Source organism: Bufo bufo, chromosome 1 (assembly GCF_905171765.1).
Source record: "Bufo bufo chromosome 1, aBufBuf1.1, whole genome shotgun sequence".
NCBI classification, from domain to species: Eukaryota; Metazoa; Chordata; class Amphibia; order Anura; family Bufonidae; genus Bufo; species Bufo bufo.
In genome coordinates this window covers 650,108,510-650,126,278 of record NC_053389.1, presented here as the reverse complement: position 1 = coordinate 650,126,278, position 17,769 = coordinate 650,108,510, and the positions used below count along the sequence as shown (strand labels likewise).

Sequence of the window (17,769 nt, the reverse complement as noted above, 5' to 3'; positions counted from 1 at the left end):
CCTTTCCCTTCACTCTCTTTGGCAATAAGCTTGATTGATTTCTAACTGTACCTGATTGTTTTTTCACTTTCCCTGACTGCCTAAGATCATTTTCCTGGCAGACACTGTAAGCCTGGGAACGAATCAGGTCAAGCCCTTCCCCCCACTTCCTTTCAGGGTCACGTGAGAACCCTTCTTCTTCCTCCCTGGTGCTTTTTTCCTGCCAACATGTGCACTAAAATGGTGCTAGGTGCCGTTTTAGTGAATTCATCCAAAACAAACCTGAAAATATTTTTGGTTTTATACTGTTGACAGCAGTAAGCTTTAGTAATAGCTGTATTAGTATAGCTAACTCCATCCTGCGGAGTCCAGAAGAAAACATACAATGCTAGTTTTTCTTTACTAGTTTATTAGGTATTTTGGACTAAAACTTTTCGGTAGTAGGTTTTTATGAAACATTTTTCTTTATTTAGCTTTTGTGTTTCACAGTACCTAGCAGCTGCAGAATGCTGTCTGCTCGGGCTCCTGTCCCTTTCTATTTTCTCCTGAACAAACTTCCAAGCTGATTTATAACCAAATCAAAGTTTGTATGAATAAGCACTTAACAAAGATTTGTTACACAAAGAATGTTGTTAAAAGCACAGATTTGTGATATATTTTGCTTTGTATTTGCACTATTCTTTCTCCAGTCAAGATTTTATCTGGAAGTTCAATTCTTTTAAATGGGGCTTTCTGAAATCCAGACACCTACTGTAGAAACAAGCCCTTTCAGTTGTAGGGATTTAACAGTCATAGAAATTTTTCAGCAAGTTTGCTATGTGTGAATACGTCCTAAACATGGGCATGCAAGCATTATAAATTCTCATAATCATTCACAATAAAAGTTGAGAAACAGGAAAAAAACATCTGAAGGTGAAATAAAAACAAAATGAGCTGTGTCAGAGTCTTGTTTAATATGGTCTATAAACTGCTGGTGGAACATTCCAATTTCATGAAGTCATAAACCTTAAAGGGAACCTGTCATCAACTTTATGCTGCCCATACTAACGGCAGCATAAAGCAGAGACAGGTGAATTTATTTCAGAGGTCTGTCATTTATAAGTTAAAAGTAAGTGGTTGCCGAGAACCAACATCACAATCATTGCAGACTGGGCCTGGAAAAGAGTCCCGGCCACCTGAGAAGAGTCCTGGTTATCCATGAATTCCTGCTCTCCCTGTCCACCTGCTGTCTACCTAGTTTTCTCCCTTTCTCTCTAGGAGAGAACTGCCAATCATCAGATAGACGGAGAGACCAGGAAATTATGAATAACCATGACTCTTCTCAGGTAGATTTGACTCTTTACAAGGCCTGGGCTGCAATGATTATGATGCTGGTTCTCGGCAACCACTTACTTTTAGCTCATGAGTGACACACCACTGAAAACAGCATTTCTGTCACTATTTTATACTGCCCTCAGTGAGATCAGCATAAAGTTAATGACAGGTTCCCTTTAAAAATCAATTTCTGTTGAATAACAATTCACAGGTTATATTATGTTAAGGAGATATCTTTAAATTGGCCTCATTTAGATGGCCCTAGAATTTTTTTGTGGTTCTCAAGCTGAGGTCTCAGAGAACCTAGTTGTTTGGTGGCATTGGAGCAGATTTTTTATAAACTGTAAAATATCTGAGTGGTGTGATAGTTAATCTCACAGTGCTCAGCATATTCATAGAGCAATGTAAGATGTGATTTGACATTTTCCAACAGTTTTGTACACGTTTGACACATTTCAAAAAGCAATGAAGGGGCTTCATAAATATGGCCTATAGCAAAGGTGAAAATCCTGCACTCCCAATATAGAATCCAAAACATTATTATCGTCTTACACAGGTATGTATAAATCCTCTGGAACGCATATACGTTTTGAATCTGCGTTTTTCAAAGCATGTCTACAGATAGCGTTACTGAAAATGTCAACATAAACCAATGACATTGCAAAACATGCCTACAAGGTGGTGCAGTTATCAGGTGAACCACACCTATACTGTGTCCCAAAAATTTCATTTTGCACCAAAAATTCTGACAAATTTTGGTGCATGCCTTTCTTGAGCAACAATTTGTGACACTGGTTTTACTCTGCTCTTGCCACTTTTCAAAAATGAGTGTTGCTTGCTATGTTAATAAGGTGTACTCCAGATTCCCCTCATTAAAAATTGCCCCTCTCCCTGTTTATTTACAGTGTTGTTAATTTGGTGCCAGGTTTTTAAATGCAGTATTAAAGTGCCTGGTGGGCACATTTTCCACAGTCATGCTTGCTAATATTATAGACAGGACCACAAAGCGTTGGAATGCTGCACAGGTTCCCCAAAGCAGGAGAATCCAGCACAGGTTCCTCAGAGCTAAGAAGTCCAGCACAGATTCCTCAGACCTGGATATTCATGCACAGGTTCCTCAGTGCTGGGAAGTCCAGCACAGATTCCTCAGACCTGGATATTCATGCACAGGTTCTTCAGTGCTGGGAAGTCCAGCACAGATTCCTCAGAGCTGGGAATTTCTGCACAGGTTCCTCAGAGCTGGGAATTCCTGCACAGGTTCACCACAGCTGGGAAGTACTGAACAGGTTCCTCAGGGCTAGGAAGTCCTGCACAGGTTCTAACTACCCATCAACGAAAAGGATGGAAACAACCAGATCTCAAACCCCTCTATCCATGGGCCCACTACTGATTGAATACTCTGTCTCTATGGTACAGTATGTGCGACCTTGAGTCCTAGCATACCAAGAACGCAAGAATCCCTAAATGCACAGGATGTAATTGACCTCTACAACTAGTCACCGTCCACCAATTAGCTGCAGTGGCCACATGTGGGTGTTCTCAATATCATCACTGCAGGACAGGAACAGAGACTGATGGGACCATTGGAGTGTCAGGGTATTTATGAGGTAATACTTATATCTTTCTTTTTCCCCTTCTCATTCAAGCACTGTTCAAATTGTCCTGGACTCCCAGACAACCCCTTTAATAAATATTTTGGCATAATGTACAGACAAATTATCCAGGTAAAGTATGATTTTGGTATTTTTTGCAGTCAAGCTCATAGTTACCTGCAGCAGTAGCAATAGTTTGTATGTGGCATGTGAACATATGATGTGCAATTTTCCACCCTTTGAAATCCTTTTTAGGGTACGGCCGCATGGTCAGGTTTCCTGATGCAGTGATTTAAAAAAAAGTTGTTTCTGTCCTTTATACTGTTCTCTCCATTTTTCACCCACTTTAGATTTTGGCTTATAAAACTGCATGTAGAAACCTGTGTGGCCGTACTCTTAGACACGAGCGCCATGATTCTATTTGTTATGTAGAAGTTCAAAAAGATACAGCCTGTATAATGTGACTGGTAGACAGGCACATTGCACACGTGGCTTCAGTCAATAGTATACTGTAAAGGTTTTATATTCACAGTTCCTCATACTGATGTGAATATCACTGTTCCCTTGGTGTGCCATTTAAAGGGGCTTTCTGGAAGTTTGATATGGATGGCCATCAAAATTTCATTGGTGGGAGTCCTACTCCCAACACGCCAATCAACTGTTTGGAGAGGCTGTGTCTCTACTGTTAGCACTACAGCGTTCTCACAGCTCACCAATCACAGTGCTGTACATTGTATAGTGGCTGTGCTTGGTATTGCAGATCAGGCCCATTTACTTTAACGGAACTAGGCTACAAACAGGCCACGTGACTGATCAACGTGTTGTCAATGACCTAGAAAGAGGCCACCGCACTTCTTTTGAATGGAGGTGCTGGGAGTCAGACGCCCACCAATCTTATACTGATGACCTATCCTAAGGGCAGGTCATCAATATTTTACTCCTGAAAAACCTCTTTAACAAAATGCAAAAAATAATATGACACAAGAGTATTATTAGACTATAGTATATTGTCTAAACTTTTCTTTTACCCTCATGTACTGCTCCAGGGCATTGTTCATAGGTGTCACCATCTATGCCCTGCCTGCACAGCAGCTGTTCATTAGTTTATGCAGGTCTAATGACACAAGCATTCTTCACCTTCTGTGCAGTGCTGGACATGGTAACTTTTCCTGTAGGAAAAGCAATGGTTGTGTCTATGATTTCCTCCACAAAGGGCGTGTCCATGCTGAATGTCAGCGTGAAGAGTCCCCTGACACGTCCATGGCTTTCCTCCACTGCCTGTTGTCACTAAGCTCCAGGCATGGTTTTGCTTCTACCTGCGTACATCATCTTCTATTATTATACCACATCACAGACATTATTATGACATATGTAATACGTGTTTACTGTGTGGGCAGGTTACAGTGAACTATTGATACAGTGGGCGGGGAGGGACATGGCTGTGCTCGCAGCTGTGCAGGTCCCATTGCCCAGTGTGAGTGGTAGTCACTTCAGAGAGAGGGCGGGAGAAGGACTGCCTGATGAGAGTACTACTGCGCTCCTCTGTGTACTTCTGCCTACTGACTTCACTGTGTGTGGATCCAGGGACATGGTGCTTCTCTGTGTGAAAGGTAACATATAACTGCTAAACTTTACTACCACATGGAAGGGGCATGTTATGTCTGACAGGGGTAAAGATGGGCTCTGTCTGCATGGCTATCTCGTCACTGTATTATACTGGAGTAATATAGCGTGTGTAGTTCTACAGAGCAGTAAAACTAGGCACAAGGACCATACCAGTCATTGGGGTGTATGAGCAGCTGATCTCTTCACAGAAATATCTCATTTGGTGATATACTACACTGCGGTAAATATTCACATAGAGGATGAGACATATTTAAAGATGAATCAATTCTGCTTCGAAAAAAAAATTACATACGATTTGGCCATGGTTTTCTATGTGGTTGCGCTTTTTAAAGGTGAAACATCTTCAGTTAATGTGCTTTACCTGTGAAAAATGCAGCCACATTAAAAACCAGAGCAAAAATGCATGATATGAATATAACATTAGGGTACATGCACACGATATGGATTGAATTCTTCGTGGAAAAACCACGACGTGATACTATGCCAGCAAAGTGAATGAGATTTGACAAATCTCATATACACTTAGGTTTTTTCTTCCATGTGGAAATATATCTGCTGTGTGGATTTTAAAATCTGCAGCATGTCAATTGTTTGTGCATTAGTTCTGCACCTTCTGTAGAGTGTTTTCTCCCCATTGAGTCCAATTGGGTTGTTAACATAAACAGAAAAAGCCACACGAAAATCCACAACAAAAACGTACTCAAAACTGCACAACAATGCATCAAAATCGCGTTAAATAATGTGGATTTTATGTTTTTCTGCATGCAAATCTGCATCATGTGCAGGTACTCATAGGGTGGAATCACACATGTTTTAGTGGCATCTTTTTTTTTTTTTGTTCTTTGTGTGTCATTTAAGATTCCTGCTCCAGATGTTAACTGAAAGTCTATAGGAAATATGAAACGCAGCACACAAAAGAATTTTTGGTCATTTTTTTGTTAATTAGGTGGCATATTTTGGGACTCCTTTTATTTATTTATTTTTAATGTAGCGTGTTGTAGCATTTGGCATTTTTTCTGGCATTTTAACACCTCCCTCTCTATAGGCAAAAAAAAATCTGAAAAAAGTGATTTAGACATTCAAAACTGTGTTATGAAAAAAAAAAAAAACATGAGTGGTTTCAATGGTGTTTTCTGAGTGAGCAAAAAAATTAAAATAAAACTAGAGCTAGTTGGTGTCTAAGAACCCTTACAGATGCCCCAACAACCTGGCAAAGAGGGTTTATAATTTCTGCCATCTGGACTAACCACTATGGGGCAGATTTACTAATGTCTAATATGTTGACTGTGTAAACTTTGGGGTAATTTATTATGAGGGTAATTTGTTGTTATTTTATTGGACTGTCTGCTGTTGGCTGTGTCGTTTCTTGTGTCAAATTTAACAAAGTCACGTGACATTCAAGTGAATGGGATGGAGGATCTGCCATTACACTGCTTGCTACTGCAATATCGACATCGAGCAGGTAAACATAGAAGAACACAGTGCTTGTACGAGAAGTGCGTTCTCTTCAGCTGATTGTCGGGGGTTCAGTTAGTTGCCCTCCTGCCACTCAGATATTGATGACCTATCCTGATCCTGATGGCAGCGCGGCACCTTTAAAGTGTAACTGCAGTTGCATTTTCTATGCCCTAATGGCATAGTACACCCTGCAGTATAAGTGCTTTTGTGCTTTACAATTTAAAGGGATTGTCTCATTTCAGTAAGTGGCATTTATCATGTAGAGGAAGTTAGTAAAAGCCACTTACTAATATATTGTTATTAATCTAGTTTGATAGTAAGACGGCTCACTCCCTATAATCACGGCTAGGTGCCTGTGTCTAATATGAATCACCCTTTCAAAATAGTGGACGTATTATAAAAAATAGACCAGCACTAAAATACACTGCTCAAAAAAATAACCACAGACCACTTCTCAGTTCCTATGCTTCCTGGCTGATGTTTTGGTCACTTTTGAATGCTGGCGGTGCTTTCACTATAGTGGTATCATGAGACGGAGTCTACAACCCACACAAGTGGCTCAGGTAGTGCAGCTTATCCAGGATGGCACATCAATGCGAGCTGTGGCAAGAAGGTTTGCTGTGTCTGTCAGCGTAGTGTCCAGAGCATGGTGGCGCTACCAGGAGACAGGCCAGTACATCAGGAGACGTGGAGGAGGCCGTGGGAGGGCAAAAACCCAGCAGCAGGACCGCTACCTCTGCCTTTGTGCAAAGAGGAACAGGAGGAGCACTGCCAGAGCCCTGCAAAATGACCTCCAGCAGGCCACAAATGTGCATGTGTCTGCTCAAACGGTGAGAAACAGACTCCATGAGGGTGATATGAGGGCCCAACGTCCACAGGTGGGGGTTGTGCTTACAGCCCAACACCGTGCAGGACGTTTGGCATTTGCCAGAGAACACCAAGATTGGCAAATTCGCCACTGGCGCCCTGTGCTCTTCACAGATGAAAGCAGGTTCACACTGAGCACATGTGACAGACGTGACAGAGTCTGGAGACGCCGTGGAGAACATTCTGCTGCCTGCAACATCCTCCAGCATGACCGGTTTGGCATTGGGTCAGTAATGGTGTGGGGTGGCATTTCTTTGGAGGGCCGCACAGCCCTCCTTGTACTCGCCAGAGGTAGCCTGACTGCCATTAGGTACCGAGATGAGATCCTCAGACCCCTTGTAAGACCATATGCTGGTGCGGTTGGCCCTGGGTTCCTCCTAATGCAAGACAATGCTAGACCTCATGTGGCTGGAGTGTGTCAGCAGTTCCTGCAAGATGAAGGCATTGATGCTATGGACTGGCCCGCCCGTTCCCCAGACCTGAATCCAATTGAGCACATCTGGGACATCATGTCTCGCTCTATCCACCAACGTCATGTTGCACCAGAGACTGTCCAGGAGTTGGCAGATGCTTTAGTCCAGGTCTGGGAGGAGATCCCTCAGGAGACCATCCGCCACCTCATCAGGAGCATGCACAGGCGTTGTAGGGAGGTCATACAGGCACGTGGAGGCCACACACACTACTGAGCCTCATTTTGACTTGTTTTAAGGACATTACATCAAAGTTGGATCAGCCTGTAGTGTGTTTTTCCTCTTTAATTTTGAGTGTGACTCCAAATCCAGACCTCCATGGGTTAAAAAATTTGATTTCCATTTTTTTTTTTTTTGTGTGATTTTGTTGTCAGCACATTCAACTATGTAAAGAACAAAGTATTTCAGAAGAATATTTAATTAACTCAGATCTAGGATGTGTTATTTTTGTGTTCCCTTTATTTTTTTGAGCAGTGTATAAGGAATCACGTAAGAGACTCAGGAGATATGTGATAAAATAAAATACAATTTAATAACTAAATACACAGTAAAATCTAATAAAAATACAATACAGCATAGACGTGGGATAATAATAGGTAAGCAGTCCCATATAAAGATTCCGCAATACCGTGTGCTGATAATTATGGCTAGAAGGTCTGCAGGTTGTTACAGCTGTTTAGATAAATACGCCAAGTTTAGCATGCAAATGTGGAAAAACCGTCCCATTATAATGGTAGTTTTAGTTCCCGTTTCATAAAGTTTGTAATAGTAAATAGCAATGTATGGCTCTTTAGTACTCACTGTTCGGTAGTGCGCGTACTTGTGGCGTCCCACGTGTAGAAGCGCTTACCTCAATGCAAAGTGGATCGGATACATTCGGCAGAGTGTAGTGTCTCGCTGGTAGACTAAATCGGAGTACCGATGACTTGTTCCTATTCTCGCGAGATAAACTGTTGCCTTTCTTTCGTGTGGTACATTGAATGGCTTCAATTCACAATGAATCTTCGTTCGTGCTATCGCGAGAGTGGGAGGTTGCCTTTCTTTCGTGTAATGCCGTGAATAACTTTGATCCGCAGTGAGTCTTCGCTCGTTTTATCGCAAAGTGATACCTTGACACTACAACGATCTTTTAGTGGGTTTTCTTGAAGTACATTGAATGGCTTCAATTCACAATGAATCTTCGTTCGTGCTATCGCGAGAGTGGGAGGTTGCCTTTCTTTCGTGTAATGCCGTGAATAACTTTGATCCGCAGTGAGTCTTCGCTCGTTTTATCGCAAAGTGATACCTTGACACTACAACGATCTTTTAGTGGGTTTTCTTTCAGTAGTACATGGCCATGCTGATGTACTGGACTCTTTATGAATAAACCTTAAGTCCCAAATATGTACTCTTATAACTACAGATCCACTCCCATATGGGACATTTCCAAACAACGTTCTTTGAACATGTGGCACGACTTATTGTCTTCTAGTGGGCATTAGTTTGCTCCATTGGGACATTTTAGCTATTCACACAACATATGTCAGCTATTGCTCCTTCAACAGACCACTCTTATATGGTTACATAAAGAAGTTTTATCAGCGGATATAATTCGCTAATCTGTGCGATTTGTGTGGTACATTGAATGGCTTCAATTCACAATGAATCTTCGTTCGTGCTATCGCGAGAGTGGGAGGTTGCCTTTCTTTCGTGTAATGCCGTGAATAACTTTGATCCGCAGTGAGTCTTCGCTCGTTTTATCGCAAAGTGATACCTTGACACTACAACGATCTTTTAGTGGGTTTTCTTGAAGTACATTGAATGGCTTCAATTCACAATGAATCTTCGTTCGTGCTATCGCGAGAGTGGGAGGTTGCCTTTCTTTCGTGTAATGCCGTGAATAACTTTGATCCGCAGTGAGTCTTCGCTCGTTTTATCGCAAAGTGATACCTTGACACTACAACGATCTTTTAGTGGGTTTTCTTTCAGTAGTGCATGGCCATGCTGATGTACTGGACTCTTTATGAATAAACCTTAAGTCCCAAATATGTACTCTTATAACTACAGATCCACTCCCATATGGGACATTTCCAAACAACGTTCTTTGAACATGTGGCACGACTTATTGTCTTCTAGTGGGCATTAGTTTGCTCCATTGGGACATTTTAGCTATTCACACAACATATGTCAGCTATTGCTCCTTCAACAGACCACTCTTATATGGTTACATAAAGAAGTTTTATCAGCGGATATAATTCGCTAATCTGTGCGATTTGTTATCTAACTACCTTTTTGTGTATATTCTATTCTTATAATTTTATCTTAATGTATGGTAGTTTAGTGGTGTTTATTAAATATTGATTTTATGACAGCCACTGTTGTCCAGGGCTCCCAGATACACGAGTACCCCTCACCAATTATTTCTCTATTTGTATTCGCTTTCTGGATTTGGGTGATCCTAGGGGAGTACACCGAGTCCATAGGGGTCTCTCAGGTGAGCCGCCATTTTGTTGATTTGAGCTAAATCAACACTATGTCACTGGGCCACTCTGTGGCCTCCTCATGCTGCTGCTGCTGCCACCTCCACACTATGTCACCTTGCCACTCTGTGGCCTCCTCATGCTGCTGCTGCTACCTCCACACTATGTCACCTTGCCACTCTGTGGTCTCCTCATTCTGATGCTAAATCAACGCTATGTCACTGGGCCACTCAGGTCTCCTCATGCTGCTGCCACCTCCACACTTTGTCATTGTGCCACTCTGTGGCCTCCTCATGCTGCTGCTGCTGCCACCTATACACTATGTAACTGGTCCACCCTGTGGCCTCCTCATGCTGCTGCCAACTCCACACTATGTCACCTTGCCACTCTGTGGTCTCCTCATGCTGCTGCTAAATCAAGACTATGTCACTGGGTCACTCTGTGGCCTCCTTATGCTGCTGATGCCACCTCCACAATATGTCACCTTGCCACTCTGTGGTCTCCTCATGCTGCTGCTAAATCACCACCATGTCACTAGGCCACTTTGTGGCCTCCTCATGCTGCTGCCACCTCAACACTATGTAAATAGGCCACTTTGTGGTCTCCTCATGCTGCTGCTGCTGCAACCTACCCACTATGTGTCATGGCCTTTGCTGTGTGTGCCGTGACACTTGTGCAATGCTTGCGGTTGCCAGCGGCAATGTGTTGCTGTTATGGCATGTGGTGGCAGTGTCTCGGCTTTGTCTGTGTGCGCCGTGACATGGTTGCATTGCATGCTGTTGCCTGTGTTGGCTGGTGTGTGCACTTCCCCTTTAAGTTGTAGCCTTCCCCTGTCTGGTGCTGTAAGGGTTAACTCCCTGACTGGGTGTGGTCACTTGGATTTTATCTCCTGTGACTTCCTGACTGGAGTCAGTTGTACTTCAGCTGTGTTTGGTACTGGAGCTCTGCTCCAGTCCAGGGTGATCTATCTGCCCAGTCCTTGAGGGCCACCTTGTAGGACATTGATGTCATCTGCGATGTCATTCCTTTGTCTCCCTTATCCTCTATGTACCCAACCTCACTGTCACCGCCAGACATCTGAGAAGCTCTGACAGACGTTCTTCAGAACCTCCTGCTTGAGGTTCTTTTGTTTTGCTTTCCTTTTGTCATCTCGTTTCCCTCTCTCAGCTGTCATCTAGTTGCACTGATTGCATCCCTTTAAATCCCCTCCCATACTGCATCACTTTGCGGTTTATACAACTTCCTGGAGTGTGCTGATGCTAGAAGCTGTTACTACTGCATCCACAAGATAAGTCTGTTTCTTTATTTCTATTTTCCTGTGGGCTTGATCTTAGGTGACCCTGACTACCTCCGTATTAAGTGTAGGGAGCCGGTGGTCGTGTCCCCTCACTATTATAGGGTGTTCAGGTGTCATACAGTCGAGGAACGAGGGTATGCAAATTTCTACCATTGAGATTTCTGCATAGGCTGAACAGTAAGGCAGAGAGCTAGAGTTGTTACAGGGCTTACCCTTTTGTTCCTTAGTTTTAGATCAAGGCAGTCGGATCTTCATTTGTGTCTTCTAGTTTTCTGTAACACCATCCGTGACACTCACTTTGGTGTGGTTTTATGTTCAGGGTTTGTTGTACGTCTTGTTTGTTGTTACATGTCTGGGCTGTTGTTGGTGTTTGTCCCTGCATGTGTGCAAGACGTTTTCCCTGTATGTGTTGTACCTCTGTGAGGGGGCTGGTTTCCCGGAGGGGTGAACCATAAGTCTGTATGCAGTGCTGCCTGGGTCTGCCGTGCTCCTTGCGGCATGGGGTCCAGGCAGTATCAGGAGTGCTGGATACCTGTGTGTGTGTTGTCTGTATGGTGTTCTATTTGGTGTGTGGGTACCTGTACTTATGCACGGGTTCCAGTCGTGGTGGCTGCAGCAGGTAAGTGTGTTTCTGGTGTTCTTACCTGCTGACTCTGTTGCTGCATATGGTCTTTTCCTTTCCCTGCTGCTAGGCCATTTGAGACTCCTGTTCATCCCTGTCTGGGAAGAACAGGTCGTCTCTCCCCTGCTTCTATTTGAGGGATTATCAGGGTGACTCAGGGCTTAAGGTATCCTGGTATGAGCCGTCTTACCATCCAGGTCCGCTCACACGGTGAGGAGTTAGGGTGAAGATTAGGGACGCTTTAGGAGGTGACCTGCTCCCTGATTCCGGCGTCCTGGCCTAGCTACTTCTCCATTATACCTGACATTGTACGATGGGGGGTTTCCCTCACTCCCCACCGTGACACTATGCTGCCGCTACCTCAACATTATGTCATTGGGCCACTCTGTGGACTTCTCAAGCTGTTCTCTCACACTCCCCACTCCACTCTATTTAGCCTTTTTGGCCTGGTTGACATCATCATTTATTTGACTCTTCTTCTGCAAAAATGAGACTTACAACGGATCCTGTATGTGTAGCAATTGTAAGGCCTGTATGGTCCCATCAGAATTGGCTTATGATTTAATAGCCAAAAGCAGGAGTGGGTACAAAACACAGAAAACATGCAAATTTTCTATTCACGTGTCATCTCTGTTTTGGATCCACTCCAGTTTTTTTCTTTGGGGCTTCAGCAATACTGATGGATTACTGCCCAAATGATGACCAAGGGAAGGTGGATACTGAACAGATAGGATCCGTTTTTTGGGGGGGGTTATTGTTCTGACGGATCAGAGGAAGGGCAAAATAGTCAGTGACGTCAACACAAACTTACTGCTGGCACCCTCTCCACTCTGTCAGGGGGGCTTGTATAAGCGTTTAATAGAACAGGTTCTGTAGAAATCTATGTGGAATCAACTGACGACGGTGTAAAAGGAGTGCGCTTTTTCATGCTACATTAGGATCTTGGGCATCTGCACGGTTCTTTATACCTGGCACTAACATCGACCTATAAGGCCGAATGCACGCGGCCGTGTTTCACGGATAGTGGTGTAGAACACTGTGCCTTGCAGTAACACACATAGGGAGTCTGCTGTGGTAGTGAAACAATACTGTGAGTCAGTATGACACACACATGACAGGCGTTGCTCTGAGAATCTCTTCACACTTCACTTATTTGGGCAGTTACGGGACCAAAACTGACCAAAGAACTCAAGTATGAACTCAGCCTTAGGCCGAATGCACATGGCCGTGAGCGGTCCGTGGTAACACGGGCTGGATTCCTGCTGAGAGCAAGAGCGCACGGCGTCATTGGTTGCTATGACGCCATGCGCTTCCTGCTGCCGCCGCAGTACAGTAATACACTGGTATGATCTATACCAGTGTATTACTGTACTGCGGCGGCAGCAGGAAGCGCACGGCGTCATAGCAACCAATGACGCTGTGCGCTCCTGCTCTGAGTAGGAATCCAGCCCGTGTTACCACGGACCGCTCACGGCCATGTGCATTCGGCCTAAGGCTGAGTTCATACTTGAGTTCTTTGGTCAGTTTTGGTCCCGTAACTGCCCAAATAAGTGAAGTGTGAAGAGATTCTCAGAGCAACGCCTGTCATGTGTGTGTCATACTGACTCACAGTATTGTTTCACTACCACAGCAGACTCCCTATGTGTGTTACTGCAAGGCACAGTGTTCTACACCACTATACAGGCTCTCCGCAGCCAGGAAAAAGTTGTTTTTTAATGCGATTTTCAGCAAATAAATTCAGATCTAATAGAATCTTTTCGGAAAACTCGGTGAACCAGCCGAATCAAATTTTTGAGAAATTTGCTCATCTCTAGTCGTAATGTGTGACAAAGCCCTGAACAGAGCTTCTAATGCAGATGTGAACAAGTAGTGATGGCCAGTTCGCAGTGTTCGCCGACGAACACATGCGATCTGCCATATTTATTCCCAAGCCCGCCGATGCAGAGGTAAGTCCTTACCTGTGCCCGCGCCGCGAGCCGCTCTGAAACACATGCGGTCACCGGGAGCAGGCAGTTCCGAGAACAGCCTTCATCGGGCTGTTCTCGGAACTGCCTGCTCCCGGTGACCGCATGTGTTTCAGAGCGGCTCGCGGCGCATACACAGGTAAGGACTTACCTCTGCATCGCTGGACTTGAGAATAAAGATGGCAGATCGCATGTGCTCGTCGGCGAACACTGCGAACTGGCCATCACTATGAACAAGTACTATAGTGATATACTGAGTGACAGTGTTAAAAAATAATACATTTCTCCTTTTTTTCTTTGTAGTGAAAAGAGGGCATTTTAATGGAATAACAGGTAAATATTAGGGTTTCATGTGCTGCACATCATGATAAATGTATTTGTGTATTAACAGATGGGTTTGAATTGTTTTTTTAAATACAAGTTTAATACGTTTTAAAAATACATGTTTTGCTATAATTAAATGTCCATGTGCACTTCACATCAAAAAGTCAAAAGCTAGTTTCAGATCTCTATTTACCTGAGTTCACCATATCATGCATAGCCTCTGCTGGGACAGCCTGCCGGATCAGCTAAATAAAGATGTGAAACTAGCCTAACCTTATTAAAAATGGTTGTTCATTCCTGATGAAAGCATTTTCAAAATGGCAAATATTTGTGGACTGAATCAGAAACCAACAAATGTACAATGTAAAACATCATACAAAATGGATAAAAATATTTATAAGTATCTATGAAAGAATTTAGATTGGAAATATAGTCTAAGGGTACATCTATTCATACAGGCAGTGGCTTTGAAAATTCACACAAGTGGATAGGGTGTCATTGGGCACCCCATAGTTGCAAGAAATCCAACCCTCTTAGCCATATCAGGCTTGAGGTTTTGCATTGTTGTTTCAATAAGTAGCATTGTTATACAATAATAAGGAAGATTTTTCTAACAGAGACACTATTAAGCAATTTTACACAATTTTTGGTGCTGAACACAAAAATAACATTGAAAATGCTACATTTGGTCTTGCTTGGAAGTTACAAAGGGAAAAAGTAAAAAAATGCAGAAAGAGATGAAAATTTGAGAGCCTGTTGAAGGACAGCGAAAGAAAAGCATGAAAAGCTTTCAAAATTGTGTTAACTAGTTTAGGCTTGCATTGTTGTTTTCCAGTATGGAGATCCGGCAGAGGATCTCAATACCAGAAAAAGACGTTTCCGTTTAGTCCTCATGCATTCTAAATGGAAAGAGATCCGTTCAAGATGCTTCAGGATGTCTTCCGTTCCGTCACTGAAAACAATATAAGTCAATGGTGACAGATCCGTTTTTTTTAGGAGCCTCAGTTTTGATTTCACACAACTGCGCCCTAATGGAACGATGCATTCTGATGTGCAAAATCAAAACGGATCCATTTAATTCCAGTATTGAGATCCTCTGCCGGATCTCAATACTGGAATTAACAATGCAAGTGTGAAAGTAGCTTTATTAGGAAATGTTGAAAATTTCCATCAGTTTGTACATGTACTTCTATCAATATGCAAGAAAATGGGCTGCAGAATGTCCCTGAATCTACACATATTCTATTCCTATTCAAACGTGTTCCTCATTAATTGCTATGCACTCAGTGATGAACATGGGGAGCACTTTCATCAGGATATTGCAGTCATTAAGAAGTGTCACATAGGTAAATAAAGCCCTACAATGTTGACCCATTTTTGCTGGATGATCAGAAGAGACGCCCCAAAAACTACATACAAGAGACAGACAAAAAGATGTCATATTTGAAGCATGTGTGGGCATCCTTTTTGTAATATTTTAAGAAAATCTCTTTATACTCATTGGAGGAGACTTATTAACACTTCTGTTCCCATATGCCATATCCCTGCACTGGAGTGAGATGTGCCTAATTTATTCAGAGGTAGATGCCTTTTAATAATCATCTCTGGCACTCTGTGCACCAGAAGCTCAATTCTACACAAGCCAGAAGCTGCCATAGACCTGACCTATAACTTACACCAGTTTCTAGTATAAGTTATAATAAAACCGGTGGGCCACTGTAGTGTCCACCTTCTCCTACTAAGCCCCACCCCTTTTCTTAACACTTTAGAAAAGTGGCAAAAAGCTCAAAAAGTCCTAATTAATGGTGTGTGTAGTAATATTTGACTTTTTAACTACAGATCAGTGGTGTAAATAGCTAGATTAATTGTCTGTCTTCTTACACATTCACACAGTGTGCAGTCTGACATTCAGCATAAACCATTCCTGTCTTCCAATTAAGAGGACTGTTCTTTGTAGTTTAACTTCTTTATTGATCAACAGGTTGTACTCTCTGCGCGATGCGCGTAAGTAAGAGATTGTACAAGTGTGATTGATTGATAAAACAGGATTGTTTGATTGGGAAAACTACAATACAAATAACATGTATAAGTATAAAGTATAGATAGTATGTACTATAACATTTGCATAACACTGAAGCATAAAGTAAAATGACTGCCTGTACATAAGATTACATGTCTAACATCTAACAGTTATAACTCCCTGAATAACAATTACAACTAGCTGAACAGCTCTGCAACACACAATATCCATGAAAACAAAGGTAGATTTCTCACCAGATATGCTTTTGCAAGGATGGTGGAGTTTGAGAAGGAGACATGCATAGGAGAGCTCTGAACTGTGTCCTGGAGACTGGAGGCTTCTCTTTCCCAGAATGCTTTTCACTTCCACAATGCTTTACACCACCCACAATGCAGCAGTCTTTGTAATAGGAAAAACAAAGTCTCTGGCAGACGCGATCTGGAATTATTTTCCCTAACCCTGTTTGGCAGAAAATTAATAACTTCAGTGTTATTTTCTTTTGCCCAGTATAACTTCAAAACAAGAATAAATCAGGCATATTTATCGTAATTTTCATGTTCGGCAACCAAAAGTTAATCAAGATTAGTTAATCATGTCTCCATTATAAAAGCTGTGTACAACAGTGTAGTTATTTCTTAATGGAAGATCACATTCAGAAAGTTTTTGTAATATTTTTAGTAAAAAGGTGGCAGAGTAGCCTAAGGCCACTTAGTGACGGTTGTAAAAAGGCATATCGGTGGTCACTAAGAGGTTAAAGGGAGTCTGTCACCAGGGTTTTCACTGTTATACCAGGAACTATGCCTTGTAGTACTAGTTCAGCTTAACATAATATCTTTCATTTAGGCCTCTTTGACACGTTCGTCATGGATTTGGGATGGATAAGATGCGGGTGCGTCGTGGGAAAATGCACGATTTTTCCGTGCAAATGCAAAACATTTTAATGCGTTTTGCACGCACGTGAGAAAAATCGGCATGTTTGGTACCCAAACCCAAACTTCTTCACAGAAGTTCGGGTTTGGGTTAGGTGTTGTGTAGATTGTATTATTTTCCCTTATAACATGGTTATAAGGGAAAATAATAGCATTCTTAATACAGAATGCTTAGTAAAATAGGGCTGGAGGGGTTAAAAAAATTAAAAATAATTTAACTCACCTTAATCCACTTGTTCTCGCAGCCCGGCTTCACTTCTTTCTTCAGGACCTGGGTAAAGGACCTTTGATGACATCACTGCGCTCATCACATGTTCATGTGATGGACCATGTGATGAGCACAGTGACATCACCACAGGTCCTTTTCCTCCTGCACAGCAAAGAAGAAGAAAGGAGAGAAGCCGGGCTGCGTGAACAAGTGGATTAAGGTGATTTAAATTATTATTCTTTTTTTTAACCCCTCCAGCCCTATTGTACTAAGCATTCTGTATTAAGAATGCTATTATTTTCCCTTATAACCATGTTAAAATGGAAAATAATAATGATTGGGTCCCCATCCCGATCATCTCCTAGCAACCATGCGTGAAAATTGCACCGCATCCGCACTTGCTTGCGGATGCTTGCGATTTTCACGCAGCCCCATTCACTTCTATGGGGCCTGCTTTGCATGAAAAACGCACAAAGAGGAGCATGCTGCGATTTTCACGCAACGAACAAGTGATGCTTGAAAATCATCGCTCATGTGCACAGCCCCATAGAAATGAATGGGTCCGGATTCAGTGCGGGTGCAATGCGTTCACCTCACGCATTGCACCCGCGCGGAAATCTCGCCCGTGTGAAAGAGGCCT

The 17,769-nt window shown here is 42.7% G+C and overlaps 1 protein-coding gene across 1 annotated transcript in view; it reads left to right on the top strand.

The window, feature by feature from the left end:
- Nucleotides 1-4,320: 4,320 nt before the first annotated feature.
- Nucleotides 4,321-17,769, top strand: part of LOC120986414 (protein unc-13 homolog B-like) — a 238,915-nt gene continuing 225,466 nt past the window's right edge. The window contains exons 1-2 of the mRNA XM_040414973.1: nt 4,321-4,495; nt 13,952-13,981. Coding sequence (XP_040270907.1) covers nt 4,321-4,495; nt 13,952-13,981 — 205 coding nt within the window. The remainder of the gene's footprint in view (nt 4,496-13,951; nt 13,982-17,769) is intronic.